The sequence below is a fragment of the Crocodylus porosus genome, unplaced genomic scaffold (assembly GCF_001723895.1).
Source record: "Crocodylus porosus isolate Cpor-Errol unplaced genomic scaffold, CroPor_comp1, whole genome shotgun sequence".
NCBI classification, from domain to species: domain Eukaryota; kingdom Metazoa; phylum Chordata; order Crocodylia; family Crocodylidae; genus Crocodylus; species Crocodylus porosus.
In genome coordinates, this window is record NW_017728918.1 from 108,142,722 (window position 1) to 108,160,619 (window position 17,898).

General features: G+C 41.6%; 1 protein-coding gene across 11 annotated transcripts in view; it reads left to right on the plus strand.

The window, feature by feature from the left end:
• EYA4 (EYA transcriptional coactivator and phosphatase 4) overlaps positions 1 to 2,703 on the plus strand; it is a 241,836-nt gene extending 239,133 nt beyond the window's left edge. For 9 of the 11 annotated variants that reach the window (XM_019538073.1, XM_019538075.1, XM_019538076.1 and 6 more), the window contains one exon: positions 1,792 to 2,703. In XM_019538073.1, coding sequence (XP_019393618.1) covers positions 1,792 to 1,872 — 81 coding nt within the window. In that variant the 3' untranslated portion in view covers positions 1,873 to 2,703. Of the gene's footprint in view, positions 102 to 1,791 lie in introns of all 11 variants that reach the window. The other 2 variants (XM_019538074.1, XM_019538077.1) reach the window with 1 other exon arrangement.
• The last annotated feature ends 15,195 nt before the right edge of the window (positions 2,704 to 17,898 follow it).

A 17,898-nucleotide genomic window follows, 5' to 3' on the forward strand; every position in this document is an offset into this window, starting at 1 on the left:
GAAAAGAAAGTTGCTTTGAACGAATAATGCAAAGGTTTGGCAGAAAAGTAGTATATGTTGTAATTGGGGATGGTGTAGAAGAAGAACAGGCAGCAAAAAAGGTAACCTGTCTCATGAAATGTTGGTGTGATACATAGCTACTAATGCAAGCCTTTCTGTTTGCATTTCCATTAGTGTTGCACAATGGCAAAATGACAAATATTTTAAATATAGAGATGCAAGGCAACAAGAGCATGTTAAAGCCAACACTCACATGACAATAAACCATTTGGATTCTAGCATTTGCTTTCTGATGATGTGGAAAAGAAAAGTGACAGAAAAAATATGTATCTTGACAGGAAAAAAAAAACACTGTTTATTTAATTCCAAGGAAATGAAACATAATTTTATATGAGAGATACAATAAAGTGAGGGAGAGTTATTTTCTTTTCTTTTCTTTTAAGACACATTCAGGAACCAGAGAGAGAGAGAATGCAGAAAATTGGCAAAAGTATTGTGTCAAATTTCAGTTGCCACAAAGGGAAAACAACCTATTAAAATGTTACTAAAGGAAAACTGATTCACTTTAAAATATATTTTTTTCAAGAAAGATACTACTAAAAAGAAATAGCACAAATGTACAGATAGAAACAGTTTCTTTAAAGTAATCAATAGTTTATTTCTTTCACAATCAGTTTTCCCAATCACAAAACTCATCAGCATGAAGTATTAGCAAGTAAATTGTCATTATTTTGAAACAGAACAAATTGGTAATCTATGGAAGGCTAGCACATTCCACATGCCAGCATAACTCCCAGCAATGTGAAAAAGTTGTACTTGTCAGATTATACTTTATGCCTCCTGCTCCATGATCAAAAATACTGACATCAACATTAAAGATGGAAAACTAAAAGCTTTCTAGTTTTTGGTGGCTGCTCTAGATTTGTTTTAACACCTCAGCTACAAAAGGAACAAATCAAAATGCTCATTCCAAATGGTTGCTTATATTAGGTGCAGTACTGGTGGTGGGCCTCTTTTATAATCTGTGCTAAATGCAGGTGGTTGGATTTTTGGTAGTTTCCAGCTGGCATGCTTTTCTCTAACTGTAGTTATACTTGCATGAACAAATATGGTATTCAGAGGGATGGACAAACACAGCACTTTACAAATAGATCTGAACTGTACAAAAGTGAGGTTCTTACCTCATTCTGGATAGCTACTGTATAGAATAATAATAGAAGTACCCAGCGCTAGCATGGATAGAACCGTAAGTCTCTAAACTGTATTTACTGGCAGCTACCGTTGCTGCTTGTAGCCTAAATCATCTCTTTTAAACCAGTATTCTCATATTTTCTCTCCTGAGCAGCTTTTCCCCAGCTGAACAAAAAGTATGTTCCTCTCTATTGAAAAATGTTGATGGCCCTTTAAACAGACACTGAATATTCTGAACAATAATACATGAATACCAAAAATAGAGATGCCCTGTTATCCTTTATTTTCTAATTAAGTCCATGCTAGCAGAAGAATGAATTTCCCTTGCCAGATGTGCTGCTTTCACTGTATTTGGGGCTATTTCCAGTGTCAATAGGAAAATCCGCTATCCAATGTATTTCCTCCTAGTTCTAAGAATTAAGCTCAGATCTATTTTAGTCTGATTTTTGTCAGTACCTAACTAACAAAGATCAGGCCACAAGCATAATGTTCAAAATATACTGTTGTGAGTCAGGTTAGACTCACTGGTAACTTGCCTTCTTAAGTAGATGACAGGGTAGTGTTCATTTTTCCTCACCTTTTCTTCCCTAACCAATGCAGCACAACATGCCTTTCTGGAGGATATCAAGTCACTCAGACCTCTTGGCTCTACATCAAGCACTGGAACTAGAGTATTTGTAACTGTATTCTATAGCTGACGATCCTTTTTTATATTTCAAGTACACTGAATTTTTATGTGTGATTCGATGCCTCTGGCTTTACACATATGAATTGTCTTAAGAAGGGAAGAAATATTTGGAATGGAAATTCCAAAATGAAGAATTCAGATTGCTGAATGGAGTTAAAACGTTAGTGCTACGTAAGGAAGCTCTATGGTCTTATATATGCAACGTTTTTAATAAATAAAAACTCTGGAGGTTGCTGGTACACACTGAGTGAGCCCTAGCAGGAGTGAAAAAGGACTCATACTTGCAAAGCACCAAAATGAGTTTTCCGACCGACAAGGTGGTGTTCAACAACATTCCTCAATATGGGATATATTCTCAGCACTGAGGTTTGAATCAAACTTTAGCCTACCTAACCCAGAAAATCTGAATTGGAATGCACTCAGACTGTATAATGACAATCCTGTCTAGACCTGTAATTTGTGTAAATTATTGATGAAGATAATTTACTGTGACTTTATTAGCAGCTGATTTTGGAAGTGGATGCAATTTTTGTTTTTTGAGGGGGTAGGGGGTGGGATTGGGTTATATAATATTGTCTCTTTTATAAGTTTGGCAAACAGAATGTGCATAATGATGTGTTGTGCCTTAAAGACAAGACCGTGTTTGTGTGTTATAATGTAATTTTGGTTAAAAACTATGTAGATAAAACGGAAAAATCTTTGTGATAATTTTTGACATGACCAAATTTCAAATTCAAGTAATCAAAGAGCAGGGCTGAATCAAAAACATTTAAGTATTTTTTGCAGTAAGAAGAAATAAAGGAAAGTTTGTGTTTTTATTTGGATTCTGAATAATTCCACTGATCTTGTGAGACAGTTAAGAGGATGTTGGGAAGCTGAAATGAAATTGGGGACCGTCACCCTAAAGCTAAAGCAAATGTTGAACTTCCTGAACACCGTTTCTTGATTCTCATATAAGAAAACTAAGAGCCATATTCATGATTAATCTACAGTCCATCAAAAAAAGCAACAACCCCAAAACAAACCATAGAGAGCATCTGTTAACATCAAAATCCAGCAAAAAGGTATTTAACATGCAACAACTAATTTTAATTGCTTGGGTCCAAGAGGGAAAAGAGCTGTTATGAGCAGAGATGGAAAAATGCTACTCCAAAAAGGGGAAATGTAAAATAATCTCTTACAAGTCAGATGCACAGGTTCGTCTGTGCTTAGGATACCCAAACTGAGTAAAAATTGCTGAATTATCAGACCTAATCCATAATCCAAATTATGATGCTGACCATTACGTGAGCACATTCTATTTTGCGAGATTTAACAGTGGTTTAGTTGCTTCCCTTTTCTATTACGTGAAAGAATGGCATTCATCAGCCTTGGATTTATGGGATTTCTTTTTCACTGTTTTTATTGAACATGTATGCTGTATGAATAACAGCTGCTCTAGTATTTTTAATTGGAAATTTCTGATTGAAATTTCAACATTTGGGAGAGGACAAACAGAGCTGAATTTCTGAAGAAAAGTTGGGAGAGATTTTCCCTTTGTTTCTAACAATAATCATTGTGGTCCATGCAAGCAGTTCCCCACCTTCCTGCTCTCTTCATATAGTTTCCCAGATTAGGAATGGAACTAAGGATCACATTGCATTGCTGCAGCCCCAGCACCCCACATTTGATTCCAGTGCCATGAAGCAATTGGAAATGTTATCACTTCAGCACTCTTGTGGAGGATGGCAATTGCTTTTCCTTTTGTTGATACTAAATGTGGAGACCCATGTGGGGTCCACATGCTCTGACGTTGTATAGAGATACTGCCATGAGAGAATGTGAAAGGCAAATACCAGGGGCATCTGTGTAAGTATGGTATTCAGTGATGAAAGGCAGTCCTCCCACTCAACTGTGAAACCAACTTATACACCAGGTACTTGCATGAAATGGCTACTTTGCTGTTTTAAATTACATAGACCAGGAGTTGGCAACATATGACCCGCAAGCCAGATCTGGCCCTCATTGTCATGGAACCCAACCCATGGAGCTGGAGGTCTTTACTTGTGCCCACACCAGAACCAGGCAGCAAAGAGCTGCTGCCACTGCCACTTCTGCCCACCCACCTGACTCCAGTCCTATGCAGGCTAGATGGTTTTAGTGGCATGTCAGTGGTGGGGAGCTTTGCCTATGGGAGCTGCGGGAGCCATGCCTGCACTGCCACTGCCTCTCCCAGCCCTCCCACTTCCCGGCTGAAACACAGGCACAGCTTTCAGCTGGTGGGGAGCTGCACTGGGGCTGGGGAGCTTCCAGCTGTGTCTATACCACAGCCGCAGGAGCAGGTTGGAGGAGAAGTGGCAACGTGGGCACAGTCTGCAGATAGCTGGTTTTGGGACAACTCTTCACCAACTGGAAACTGTTCCCGTTCCACAGTCAGGGAGCAAGGGGCTGGGAGGAAGCAGCAGCGGTGCAGGTGGCCACTGACAGACCGCGGAAGCCACCCAGTCCATGTGGCCCGGAGCCAAGTTGTTCTTGCCCACAGATTGTAAATCATTTCCACCCCAGCCCCTGATATAAGCCAAATCACATCTCTGCAGGTAAAAGCATGGCCTCATTTAAGTCAGTGGGAATACTCCTTTATAATGAATTCCTCTGCCTCTGCTGGAAGTTTGTACCCAAGTCATTCACACAACAAACTAATGTACAGTTTTCATTTGTTGTAGATGAAGTGTACAGCCATCATGCAGATCTTCCTTGTCCTGTTGAGACACTTATGTACATGAGAAATACAGTATGATGATTCTTCTTTCCCTTCTTGAAAGATTTCTATGACTAAAAAAATATTCAAGTATTTCAAGTCTGGTCAGATTTGGGCTTGAGTTTAAGTTTTATGCAAAAGTCCATTCTAAAACTTACAAAAGGGTTTTCTTTAAAAAAAATCCCAATGGGAAAAAAGGTTTTAAAAAATAAACCCACAGGTACCAGCAGTTACAGTGTGTGAGAACCTAAAAAATTAACCAAAACTGAAAATGCTATTTTGATATGGTAAATGTGATTATTTTCATTTTTTATAAGTGAAAGAGTTATTGTAAATATGCTAAAGACCATTACTCTTCAAATGACTTTAAAATTTTCAGGGTTCCTTTCAAAAGTTAGTTATAACAACATACAAATCATAACCCATAGACTGTCATTGATTTTTTTTTTTCAAAAAATTGCACTGGCCTTATTGAAACTGTATTTCAGTCTATGGTTCAGTGAGCAATATGTGTTAATTCTGGAACCGTCTATGTACCACCACACTCAACCTTAGCAAATTTATAGTTTTTTGAAAATTTACATCAGCTCATCCAGTTCTAAATTACACACCAAATACCAAAGTCCTGAAAAAGAGCTGTAATTCCCTGTGTACTAATATACATACTTTGATGTAAGAGCAAAGTAGTACGTACAATGTCTTTATACATAATCTCTTCATGTGCTTGTCTGCCTTGGATGCAGAATTTATTATAAGACTTTCTGCATGAAAAAAAGCAGATGAAAATAACTATAGTCAAATCAAACTGTTCCATGTGGGCATGATTGAACCTAAGTTGAGGTTTGGTCATTTGGACTTCGAGTGCATTTTAATTCAATGTATATGAACTATCATACAGTCAGAAACTGCCTTCTCTTTAACCCCTCCTGTAAGATGCAAGATGTCATGTATGCAAATACTGTGTGAAATTAAAATATAGAATATCATGCCTTTTGCAGAGACTGTAGCATCCTAAAGTGAGTACAGTACTTTAACATTAGGCACTGTTAATGTTGAACTTGCAGAATATAAATAAGTGCAGTTCCATTCAGAGTAGGCAATATCTTTCACAACTACAATACAATATGGATAATTTAGTACAGTTCAATATAACGGTAAAGCAGTAAAATGAAATCACTTTAGGAATACTTGCAGATCATGCAGATAGATAAAGGTGATGGCTGACTCCCAGAATTGGATGTTGTTAGTGTTCAGTATGAGCAGCAATACATGCGCCCGATACAGGCGCAAAAGCTTGTTCCAGTGTAAGCACTGACACAGGAGATGATTCCAAACCAAAATCCTGGATGCAAACACTCCTCATCTTGGGTAAATGACATCCTTATTCAAATCTCAGATTCCAAAGTTTGTAGATTTGGCCCATTTTAAGGAAACTGTAGGTTCTAGCTCTGAACTTGAATCCAGATTCCAGGCTTTTGGTTCAGGAGTCATCTCCAGTTTACATGCTTGATACCAAGAGTTTGGTTTAAATGAATATGGTATTTAGTATCTCTGAAGAGGAATTTAAGTGACATGAGCCAAAATTGCGTTTTGACTCCCAGCATTAATCGCATTTTGGAAATCTCATTGAAGAAGCCAAGGATCTCTGTCATGTATTAGCAAGTTATAGTTTATTGGGGCCTACGTAATTTAAGAAAATGTAAATTAATATTAAAGCTTGTAAAAATATGTACATCTTTACTATTTCTCAATAAACACACTCAGAAATGTTGTCATTTTCTGCACTATACCATGTTTCAAGAGTTTTGGTTTGTGTTTGAAATCATTAGCACACAATTCTCTCTTTTAAGGGCCAGGATCTCCGTCATTGAAGATTATTATTTTCATATGCTCCTGAGCCATTCACTTTGTACCTGTAATACCTGTAATATTTCCATGCTAGTGTTTTCCTTCATCTAAGGGCTTCAAAATGTTGGGGTGGGTCAAGAGGCATTCAGCCCCCTGAGAGTTCCCATTGTGGATACTACTTTGTTCCTACCTCTTTATGGCCCAACTCTTTTAGAAGAGCTTGCTGTCATGCGGAATATAACCTGCCCATGGCTTGGAAACCTGGTGCCTAAAAGTCCATGTGGCTGGGATAAGGCCCTGCTCCCAGTTCCTCCCCCCGAACTATGAAAAGGGTGAACCAGAGAGAAAAGTGTAGTTGTAGTTTGGTTACTAAACAGGCACAATGTTCGAGTTAGGAAGATACTCTGCATAGTTGGAGTAAAGAGATGAAGGGGCTATGGGGCACTGAGGAAAAGGTCAGAGCAGGAGAATCTGTGATGAGGTGTTTAAGTTGCAGAGGAATGCACAAGAGGTAGGATGATGATGGAGACACTGATGGGAGCTAGGCAGTGGGCCAAGGTATGAGGGGAGTGAGGTACAACCAGACAAGGCCTAGATCTGAGAGTAGAGTGGGTTTTGATCCCCTTACCAAATTGAATCCTTGTACAAGATGTGTCTGAAACACACTTAGCAGTTGAGTGAGATGATGGCCAAGACCATCTGTGTCTGCAGAGGGAGAGGGGGTGCCACTCGATATACGTGGTGGGCAAGGACTCTTCAGGTATAGTTCCTTGAAGAGAGTCTAGCTGAATATAAGGATTGTAACCTGGAAAAGGCTGATGCAACTTGCAGCTGGGGAAGATGAATAGCTACAAGGCTTGGGTGGCTATGTCGGGAGTTGGCAATGACCCATGACCCTATTGGTTATGTCAGAAAGGGGAGTGCACAGTGCTCCTGGGGACCCCAGTCCCAGTGTTCTGGACATGTGACCAGGAGGGTTATATCAAGGGCTAAAGAACTGCACCACAACTGGAGACCTCTTTTAGAAGTGAACCAAAGAGGTGGCAAGTGAGACAGAGAGGGGTGTGGCCAACCCATTACACCTTGGAACAAAAACATTGGTATACTTACGATATTTGCTGGGAACACAAACTGGGAGGTACTGTCAATCCAAAGGAGGATCAGAGTATAATGCAGAGAGAACTAGATAGCAGTGGGAATAGGATGCAATGTAAAACAAAGTGAAAAGTATGTATATTCACTCCAGAAAGATGAAAGCTCATAAATTAGAAGAGGAAGAGACCCACACTGCACACTAAGAGAACAAGGCACCCATGAATGTATAGTTGGTCAAAATAATAACCGAGCCATCTGTATGATGCAGTCATGAAAGAGACCAGTTCAACTCTAGAATATGTTAGGTGAGGTATTTCAGGTATAAAGAAATATTAATACCATTGTAGAAGGCACTGATGGGAGTATGAAACAGAGAAGAGCTACTTAAGTTAAACTTCATGGATAATTTTATCACAAGGACACCCACAAGCTTGCTATGAATAAACTTAGACGGAAATTTAGAAGAAGCTTTCAAAAAATCACCACAGGGAGATTCTAGAACAGAGCAATGAAACCAGCCAATATTAAGATGGAGCTTGATCAGTTTATGAAGATTATATGACATGGTTGCCTACAACATTCCAGTCCAATGTTGCGATGTTCCCATGTATAGCTTGTGATTTGTAAGCCAGCCAGTTTTTAATCTGTTTAATGAGTTCCCTGTTAATGCCATATAATGCAAGCTTTCAAGCAGTGCTAAATCAAATGCCTTGAAGAAATCAAAGGCCCCTGGCAGACATGACACTTACAACACTATTAACCTGTTAATCATGGCCTAAATGGTAACTCTGCCACATGTTCAGGGAATTAATGGCAGGATAAAGTGGGAAACGAGCAAAACTAAATATTCCACAAACCACATGTAACATTTTTGTGCCTGGTTGCCATTGCTCCTTAAATTGAACATGTGGCACAGTAGCCCTGCCATGCTGCCCAATGCCGGCTGCATAGCCAAATTTGGTTCACAGTTCCCCCTGTGTCTGAAGGCTGACACCCACCCAGTGCAGCCCTGCATAGAGATGCACCGTGCACTTCCCAGGGTGCCAGGGCACAAGGAAATCATTAGCTAAGCCAAGGTGATAGTTTGCAGGAAGCCGTTGAGCTCACCATGACCCAGCATGGTACACGGCTTGCCCCACACCTCCCCCAGTTCCCTCAGCTCCATGGTTTACTATTACCCAACATAGTTCCTGTCCTGCTCCCCAACTCCTAAAGTAGCTACGGAGCAAGGCACTTTACACATGCCAGCCATGGGACCCTAGGATCAGAGAGCCTCTCCCTGATCCCAGGATCCTCATGTCTCAGGATGTCAGAAAACCACAGCCAGGCAGCATGCATTGTTTTTAAAGGTCCCAGTGCACTGTGACCCCAGGATAGGGGAGAGACTCCCTGATCCTGGCATTCATGTTTGCCAGAACTTTAAAACCCATGTGAGCAGTTGGACTGCACACATGATTTTCTGACACCCTAGTGCAGTGTCAGTCCCATGGCTGACAATCAACAGACTGTTCATCCTGACCCCAAACTTCCAGGGTTAGGGAACAGCCAAAGGACTTCCTTACCAGGGACCACATCTACATGAGTAACAATGTCATGGTCATTTAGTACTTACATAACCAAGTACTAAATGACTGCCAGTAACTGGCATTACTGTGCAGTAGCATCCCCACACAGCTTCTGGGTCATGCTGACTGCTCAGTAGCTCGTTACTACTGTGCAGTAGCATCGCATCATGTTTCATGCCCTGCAACACTACTGTGCAGTACTAACAAGCTACTGCACAGTAGTAATAAGCTACTGCGCAGTAAGCATCTCATGTACGCACGACTGGAACTTTTAACCCTGCACCCAGCACCTCTGACTGGGCTGCAGGTGCTGAAGATCAAAGTGTAGAGTAAGAGAATATTACTCCCAGTGCAGGGAGCTGAAGGGCTTCCCTTAGCAGGTTTTTGACAATCAGCCCCAGGTCTCAAACTGTTTTGACAATCAGCTGATTTTCTACCTGGATAGCACCAGGTGAACTGAGGCAACCAGCTCTGTACCTAACAAATGTTTCATGATTTTTTTGCTGTGATTAGTATTGTCCCATACTGCCCCACTTGTGGTGTACTATTCCTTATTGTCCTTTGACTGATAGGAAGTTTTGTTCTCATTGAATTCTGTAGCAAAAGAACTTGTTGGATACCATGAGCATAGGATGAGCATAAGGCATAGATTTCAATAGAATTAGAATCAGATTCTTAAATTGAGTGGGAAGCAGGCCTGTGGCATTGCAGAAATAATTGTGCAATGGCTACATTAGGCACTTATAGATGTGCTCCAGGAAGCGGGGGGGGGAGGGACTTTAATTAGCACAGCTCCGAGAGTCTGCTCCAACGTGCGGTAATTACAATGCATTGGAGCAGCCTCCCCGCATGTCTATACGAGCCCATTATTTCCTAAGCGTGTAAGGTTTTTGGAAGGGGGTGATGGATTGGGAGTTCTTTTCTCCCTAAAGTATTTAACAGATTAGTTGAGAGCTAGAAATCCTTTTGATGGTGCAGCACATATGTTCATTGTGAAACTGGGATGTTGTCTTTTAGGGTGGCAGGGACTGAAAATGACAGACTTAATTTTAATTGTCACAAATAAGCAGTTAAATAAATTAATTCTCCAGAAAATAATAAACTGTTATGGTGAAACCTTAGTTACAATCAGCTGGAGTTGATTTAATCCTTTGCCATTTCACATGCTAATGGGCTAGAAACGTGGCTTTCATTAAAATATACATTTTCCTCTGGAATAAACAATGTATTTGATGGGAATGGGCAGCAATTTCAAGTAACTGAATAGCAAATGAGAAGGATATCAATGAAATATTTTGAATGTGGTTTTTAACAACATATAAATATTTGCTTCCAAGTCCATTTCCTATCATGTTGATGAGAAATGTTGGCAAATATGGTTTGCATCAAGCTTGTTTCACCATAAGAGCTGATGCTTCTTGTGGTACTATAGTTCCTAATCCTCTTGCAGTTCCCTCTATGCATAGGGGTTTTTTTCAGAGGGAAAGAACTATTCATACTCTCTGCCCTGTGTGAAATGCAAAAATTATTTGGATGGGAAGGTTTTCAAAGTGCAAGTGGTATGCTGGTCCGTTTCCTTCCTTAGTCCCTTTGTGTATAAAGCACTTCTGCCATCATGCAAGGATCAATGAAACAAACAATTTGAGAACAACTTCTTTCTTTCTAGTCTCAATTTATTATTGTTCTATGGGTGAGATTAGAAGTTAAAAATCAACCTTGTTAAAGATTCTTAAAACATCAAGTATCACATCTTCTCACTTGTTAATAAGTGCTAGGTGCCATGTAGGTGAATTAAAGTTATGCTATTTGAAGTGAGGGTTGCTTTTGAGCTGTTCTAACCAGATTAATTTAGCCTAACTTCTAAATGTTCATGGGAGATGAAACAACCCATTCACAGTCCTCCAGTATCCCAGGGGGACACTGCTCCCAGGTGGACTAGCTGGACTCTGATGGCTCCTGTCTCTCTGTCCCTCCCTGGTGAGAGGGGAGGGCAAGGCTGAGCTGCAAGGGAGGGGTTGGGGATGAGCAGGCTAAGCATGGGATGGAGGAGGGTTGCTGCCAGGGTGGAGGGAGCTGCATACAGACCACAACACAACAACCACATGCAACACAGCACAACACACAGCTCAACTCACAGAAGCAGTGGCTGTATGTGTGTGTGCATGTGTGTGTGTGTGTTCGCACAATGTGATTGCGCTCCATGTAGCCCCACACTATCAGAGATGCCCTTTCCCCTGCTGTTCACCCCATGTCCTGGCTCTTGCTGCTTGGTAGTTGCTAAAGGCAAATCGGGGGATGAGTGGAAGGGGGTGGGAATGGTGTGCTGAAGTGTGTGTTCACACATGTATGTGTGCATGCTGCAGGGGTGTGCTGAAACAGGGCAAGAACTGATGAGTTGGGCCGGCACAGATTTGTCAGCTCCTAACCATTTCCTGTTCACCAGCACTCTGACAGCAGCTCAGAGCTGTGCACGGTACAGAGGGTATGTACTCTGATCATGCTGCTTCTCCCAGCAGGTGCAAACATTAACAACAACCTAGCAGTCCTTCAAGTTAGCAGGTGCTAATTATAATGTGGAATCATGCACAGAGCCCATCTGTCCAAGGGGCTTGTTTACATGTCAATTTAAGGTGGCTCCTAGAGTTCTTAATTCCAGAATTGTCCACACACAAACACCTGAAACTAGTTTCATAGATTTCATAGACGTTAGGGCTGGAAGGGACCTCGGAAGATCATTGAGTCCAGCCCCCCACCCAAAGGGCAAGAAGTCAGCTGGGGTCATAGGATCCCAGCAAGATAAGCATCCAATTTGCTCTTGAAGGTGTTCAATGTAGGTGCTTGAACCACCTCCGCTGGCAGACTGTTCCAGACCTTGGGGGCTCGGACAGTAAAGAAATTCTTCCTCATGTCCAGCCTGAAATGGTCTTGTAGGAGTTTATAACCATTCAACCTCGTCATCCCCTAGGGCACTCTGGTGAACAAACGTTCCCCCAGAAACTTATGGTCACCCCTGGTAAATGTATAGGTGACCATCAGACCACCCCTGAGCCTGCGCTTTTCCAGGCTGAAGAGCCCCATGGCTCTCAAGCACCTTTTGGGCAGCTTACAGTTATTCCACTCAGCCTAGAGAGCAGCTGTGACTCCAGGACAGTGCTGGAAGGCACAAGTAAGTTGAGGGATGATGGGAGGGTGCAACTGAGCCACAAGGCCAGGTGGACAATGGGGAGCCCCAGCCACAAGGGAGGAAGAGGAGACCTTGAGAAATGAGGTGGAGCCTGGAATGGGAGGAGAAGAGAGCGGGATTCTTACCCTTTAGTCCTCAAGGCCCTGCTCACCTGAACCTATAATTACCATGAACTTGGGCAAACGCTAATAGCTAAAAACACTGAAGCTAAAAACAGAGGACTGACTTCTCCTGGGACAAAGCTTTCTATCCTGGCCTCCTACAGATGCACAAACTCATTGTCCCACCCTAAGTACCTCTGAAGTACCAGGATGATATTCATAGATTGCTAGGGGCTCAAAGGGAGCTTGTAGATCATCAGGTCCAGTCCCCCTGCACTAGGCAGAAACAGACAACTTTTCAGTCTCCTTTTGAAGTTTTCTGGGGTAGGTGACTGCACCACCACTGGAGGGAGTTTATTCCAGTCTGGACACCCTGACTGTGAAGGAGTTTTCCCTGGAACTTAGCCTGAAGCAGCTTTCCAGGAGTTTGTATCCATTGCTCCTGGTCTTCCCCAGGGGTACTCTGGTGAACAGCTGTTCACCGAGTTCTTGATGTACACCCCTGATGTAGCAGCAAGCCACTACCAAGTCCCCCCTCAGCCTTCACTTCTGTAGGCTGAAGAGGCTCAAGTCCCCCAGCTTCTCTTTGTACGGCTTGTCTTGCAAGTCCCTGATCATACGGGTGGCTCTCCTCTGGACCCTCTCAAGTTTTTCCACATCCTTGTGACAACTTTCCCCTCCTCCTCCCTGGAACAGTTGAGTTAATTGTCATTCAAGCTCTGCCCCTCCTCACCTAAAACCCCATTGCCCCAGCTCAATGTGTTGCCATCCCAGGTGCATGTGTAACACTGCTCCCAGGAGCAATAAACTCTGGTGCAAAGTGTGCCTGAGTTTATTGCTCTGTGTTAATTCCACATATAAATGCACCCACTGGGAGTAAGGGTGGTGGGGGGAAGCCACCTCTACTCACTGGCTGCCAACCTACCTTTAACACATAGATAGGCTGCCCAGGGCTGCTTTGACAATGCAACTAGAAGACACAAGGAACTGAGAAAGAATCATTATGCCTATTAATGTTACTGTGCAGACAGGCTGACACGCTTATAAAGCCAGCCTTAGTCTGAACAGAGCCCTGTTGGCTTCAGTGGCACTGTGACACATGATTGGGAAATTGCTGCTCAACAGGTGGATGCGAGGTTTGGGCCCTTAGAGAGCCAGGCATTTCTCAATCCCAGGAGCATACCAAAATGCTTCTAAAAGTCCAACCTCTTGTTGCTGTTTTGGTCTTTGCACCTCGCCATGGCAACTTTTGCTGTCCTACCTCTCAAAGCAAGGCCTTTTTATGGCTGAACCATGTCTCTCTTAAACCAGTAATTTGTGTATTATGGAAAGGCTGACTCAACCTTAACTCTAATAACAAGGAAAACACAATGTTATAATGAAACAACAAATCACTGCTTTGACGGTAATGAGGCGCTTACTTGGACGTTTATCTATCCTTTCACAGAGCAATGATTTTTATGGTTGAAAAGGCTTGTTACTGTGATACCTACATCATTTTACCAAAGGAAACTGTACACTATAGTAGGCCATAAGCTATTTTTTAAACTTTATGTCAAGGAAGAACTTGCCAAGGTCTGGCCAAAATTACCATCTGCTAAACAAGGTAAAAGTGTACATATTTAATACATTTATTTTCATTCTTACAAACTGGTAAATACAGCTTATATGAATTTCCTCCTGAAAACTGGATTTATTAGCTACAAAACACAGACCCTTTGCCAACTCCATTTCAAGGAGATTATATCCTGTATTCCTTTCACTTTCCAACTCTGTTTCATGAATATATTGAAAAGATATAGCAGGGTCTAAACACAACCATAGGGAGCTTCAGAGTAGAGAACAGGTCTCTCCCATCCTCTTCATTCCTCTACCTGATTCCATGATAAAGGTTTCTTTCTCTCATCACTGTATGAAATATAGAAAAGCTAACTAGTCTGTCACTTCTTCACTGAAAATGACCTTAAATTCATCAGCTCTCCAGTACCTAATAAAATGACATGTTTACAATGTTAAAGGAAATCAGGTGTTTTAATGTCTAAATGAAAAAAAAGCCCATATTTATGTAGTGCTATAATAATAGTGTTTGCCTGGCCTTTCTCAGTCCATTCATCATTGCAGAAAACTCTTTATGAGATACTGTGGAGCGTGCATACTGGAATGTTGTGAAATAATAAGCCATAGTTAGCCATAAATAATGTACCGCCCCCCACCCCAGTGTTGGCAGACATGGCAATGGGGCATGTGCAGAGAAATAGCCTCTACTCAACCACACTAAGGGGATAAGGGGAACTCAGTGGATGAATATACCTCATACAGGCTCTGCCTGGGTGCTTAATTAAATATGGGGGTGAGGGGAGGTGAATAGAAAACCAATAATGGGCCCTACCCAATGTGTTTGATTCTTCCTATATCAAGGGGAAGTATCAGGATGCTGGCTGAGCTTTGGGCCCAGTTGTGCCTTATTAGGGCCAGCTCCCATCATTTTCAGTGTCTGATGATGACTGACTGGGATGGTAGCGGTGGCTAATCAAGGAAACCACTAGCTAAACAGCAGTCAGGGTGCTACGGTGCTTAATTCTGTTCACAAGCTATTGAGTATCATATGTACCTAGCACTGTACCTGATTGATTTGTCCAGGTCCCAGTAACACTTCTACCACTGAGTGTTTCATTAACTAGAAAGCAAGTTACTCTCTGCATTACCTTATCTTTTCTACCTTTAGTATTACTACCCTAAATGAGAAGCATGTCTCTTCAATGAATTCCTCTGATGACCAGGTATCTCTCCACTGAAGGCAGCAACACTGCTAGGTGATGTAAGCCAGATCTAAAGGATTTATATAATCTGGCATACAGTCATAACAGGAGAGCTTAATGCTCTGGGAAAGTGACAGTGCACACAGTAGTGTCAGCTGCCACACTGCTGCTTCACTGATAGCTATTTTAAGTCCCCCTCTGAGCCTGTCCCTCAGTTATGTTACTGCATGCATAATCACATCAGGAAAAATGTATATACCTACATCATTTTACCAAAGGAAACTGTACACTATAGTAGGCCTTAAGCTATTTAATGATAGGATAGTACAGAGTTATTTGTATCTGTCTGACTAGAGTTTTGCTGAGAGGATTGGGCAAAGAAAATGCTCGGGACAGAGAAGGTCTCAAAGTGTGAAGCCATTTTATGATCAATATAATGATCATATATTGATAAGATCATCATGCCATGAGATTAATTTTATAAATTTTAATCACTTGCTTCATATGTTTTATCTGTATTGTTTAGTCTGTTATATATTTTGTTATTGAATTTGCTATGAAAAATTAAGATTTCTTATACCAAGAGTATTTAATTTTGATTATCTTTTAACTTTTTTTGGTTCTGAATCCATCTGAGGATCAACAAATTTAGCTATCAGGGAAGCTGGGGCACCTACTGAGGTAGGTGGGTATTGACCCTAAATATAAGCCACTGGCTCTAAATGCTGGATGTCTAGAGAGGCATCCAAGCATATGTCTGCATTGTGAAGCCAGTTCTTAGATGTTCACCTCCTCCTACAGTTCAGAGAGGAATTTAAGTGTCCAACACTTAATGAATTCAGCTTCTTTGAAAAGTCAGTTGGAATAGCTGGTGAAATCAAGGTCCAATAGAAGTTGATGGGAATTTTGTCAACGCTTTCAGTTAAACCAGGAGGGCTACACTGTGTCTTCATATGCCCTGCCTAGATAGATAAATATATCATATTCCATATTTTTAACAAAGTTTTAAAAAACACCTTACTTTTCAGCCTAGCTGTGGCCAGGCAATGGTGTTAAACCCTCTGGACTACAGAATGCATTTCTGTGTTAGCCTTAAATCTCACCTATCCAAACCCTTAAACACATGGGTCTCCACCATCCAACTCAGACAGGCAACTGGCAGCAGGCTACAGAAAAGCCCTTTGCATGTGCACTGACTAAACATTTAGTCCTATCATGGTCATAGTAACAAACGCAATCAATAGGAGCTGACAGAGTAGGCAGAATTTGTGTGTAAAGCATTTAATTAGCAGAACCACCATTCATTTTTCCTCTTATTCTGTACCTCTATACTATGTCATATTAACAGAAATACATTCAATCCTTCATAGAATCATAGAAACTTCAGATTGGAAACGACCTCGGGAGGTCATCTAGCCCATCCCTGGCTCAAAGTAGGACCGTCCCCAACTTCATCTTCCCAGCCAAGGATTTGTGTAGTTTGGTCTTACAAAACTCCAAAGATGGAGACTCCACAACCTCTCTGAGTAACCTGTTCCAGTGTTTCACTACCCTCTTAGTGGGAAAGTTTTTCCTAATATCTAACCTAAACTTGAGACCATTGCTCCTTCTTCTGTCATCTGCCATCACTGAGAACAGTCTAACTCCATCCTCTTTCAAACTCCACTTCAATTAGTTGAGGCCTGTTATTAAATCCCCTCTCAGTCTTCTCTTCTCCAGACTAAAACAGCCCAGTTCCTTCAGCTTCTCCTCACAAGTCATGTGCCACAGCTGCCTAACCATTTTCAATGCCATCCACTGGACTTCCTCCAATTTGTCCATATTCTTTCTACAGCCCAGTATGTTGCTAGCTGCCTTTGCACCAAAGGCACACTGTTGGCTCATATTCAGCTAATTGTCTACTGTAACCCCCAGGTCCTCATCTGGAGATCTGCTGCCAAGCCAGTCAGTCACCAGCCTGTAGCAGTGCATAGGATTCTTCCATCTTATGTGTAAGACTTTGCATTTTTTCTTCTTGACCCTCATCAGATTTCTTTTGTTACAATCCTCCAATTTGTCTCTGAATCCTTGCCCTACCCTCCAGTATCTACCATTCCCCCCCAGGCTAGTGTCATCTGCAAACTTGCTGAGGGTGCACTCCATTCCATGTTCCACCTTACTGATGAAAATATTGAACAAAACCAGCCCCAGGACCAACCCCTGGGGCACTCCACTTAATAATGACTGCCAACTAGACATCAAGCCATTGACTACTACCCTCTGAGCCCAATGATCCAGCTAGGTTTTTATCCACCTTACTGTCCATTCATCCAACCAATCCATACTTCCATAGCTTGCTTGCAAGAATGTTATGGGAGACCATATCAAGAGCCTTTCTAAAAACAATGTATAACACATCCACGCATCTTCTTGCATCCACATAGCCTGTCATCTTATCACAAAAGGCAATAAGCTTGGTCAGGCATGACTTTGGTTAGGTTGATCAGCTAGTCAGTTTATCTATAATGTAAAGCCCTTTATGCAAATCTGGGAATGGGAAGCTTTTATGAGTATGATGATCCTGGACTCCATTCATAAAAGAACATAGATGCAAAATGGAAAGAGTTTTTCAGCAAGTATCTGAGTAACTATATTAGGTAATTAAAATTCCCATTCCCATTTATTTTCCATATAGGAAGAGGTAGAGAAGTACCCACTTTACAAGTAGGGAATGAGGGGGTGATCATCCAA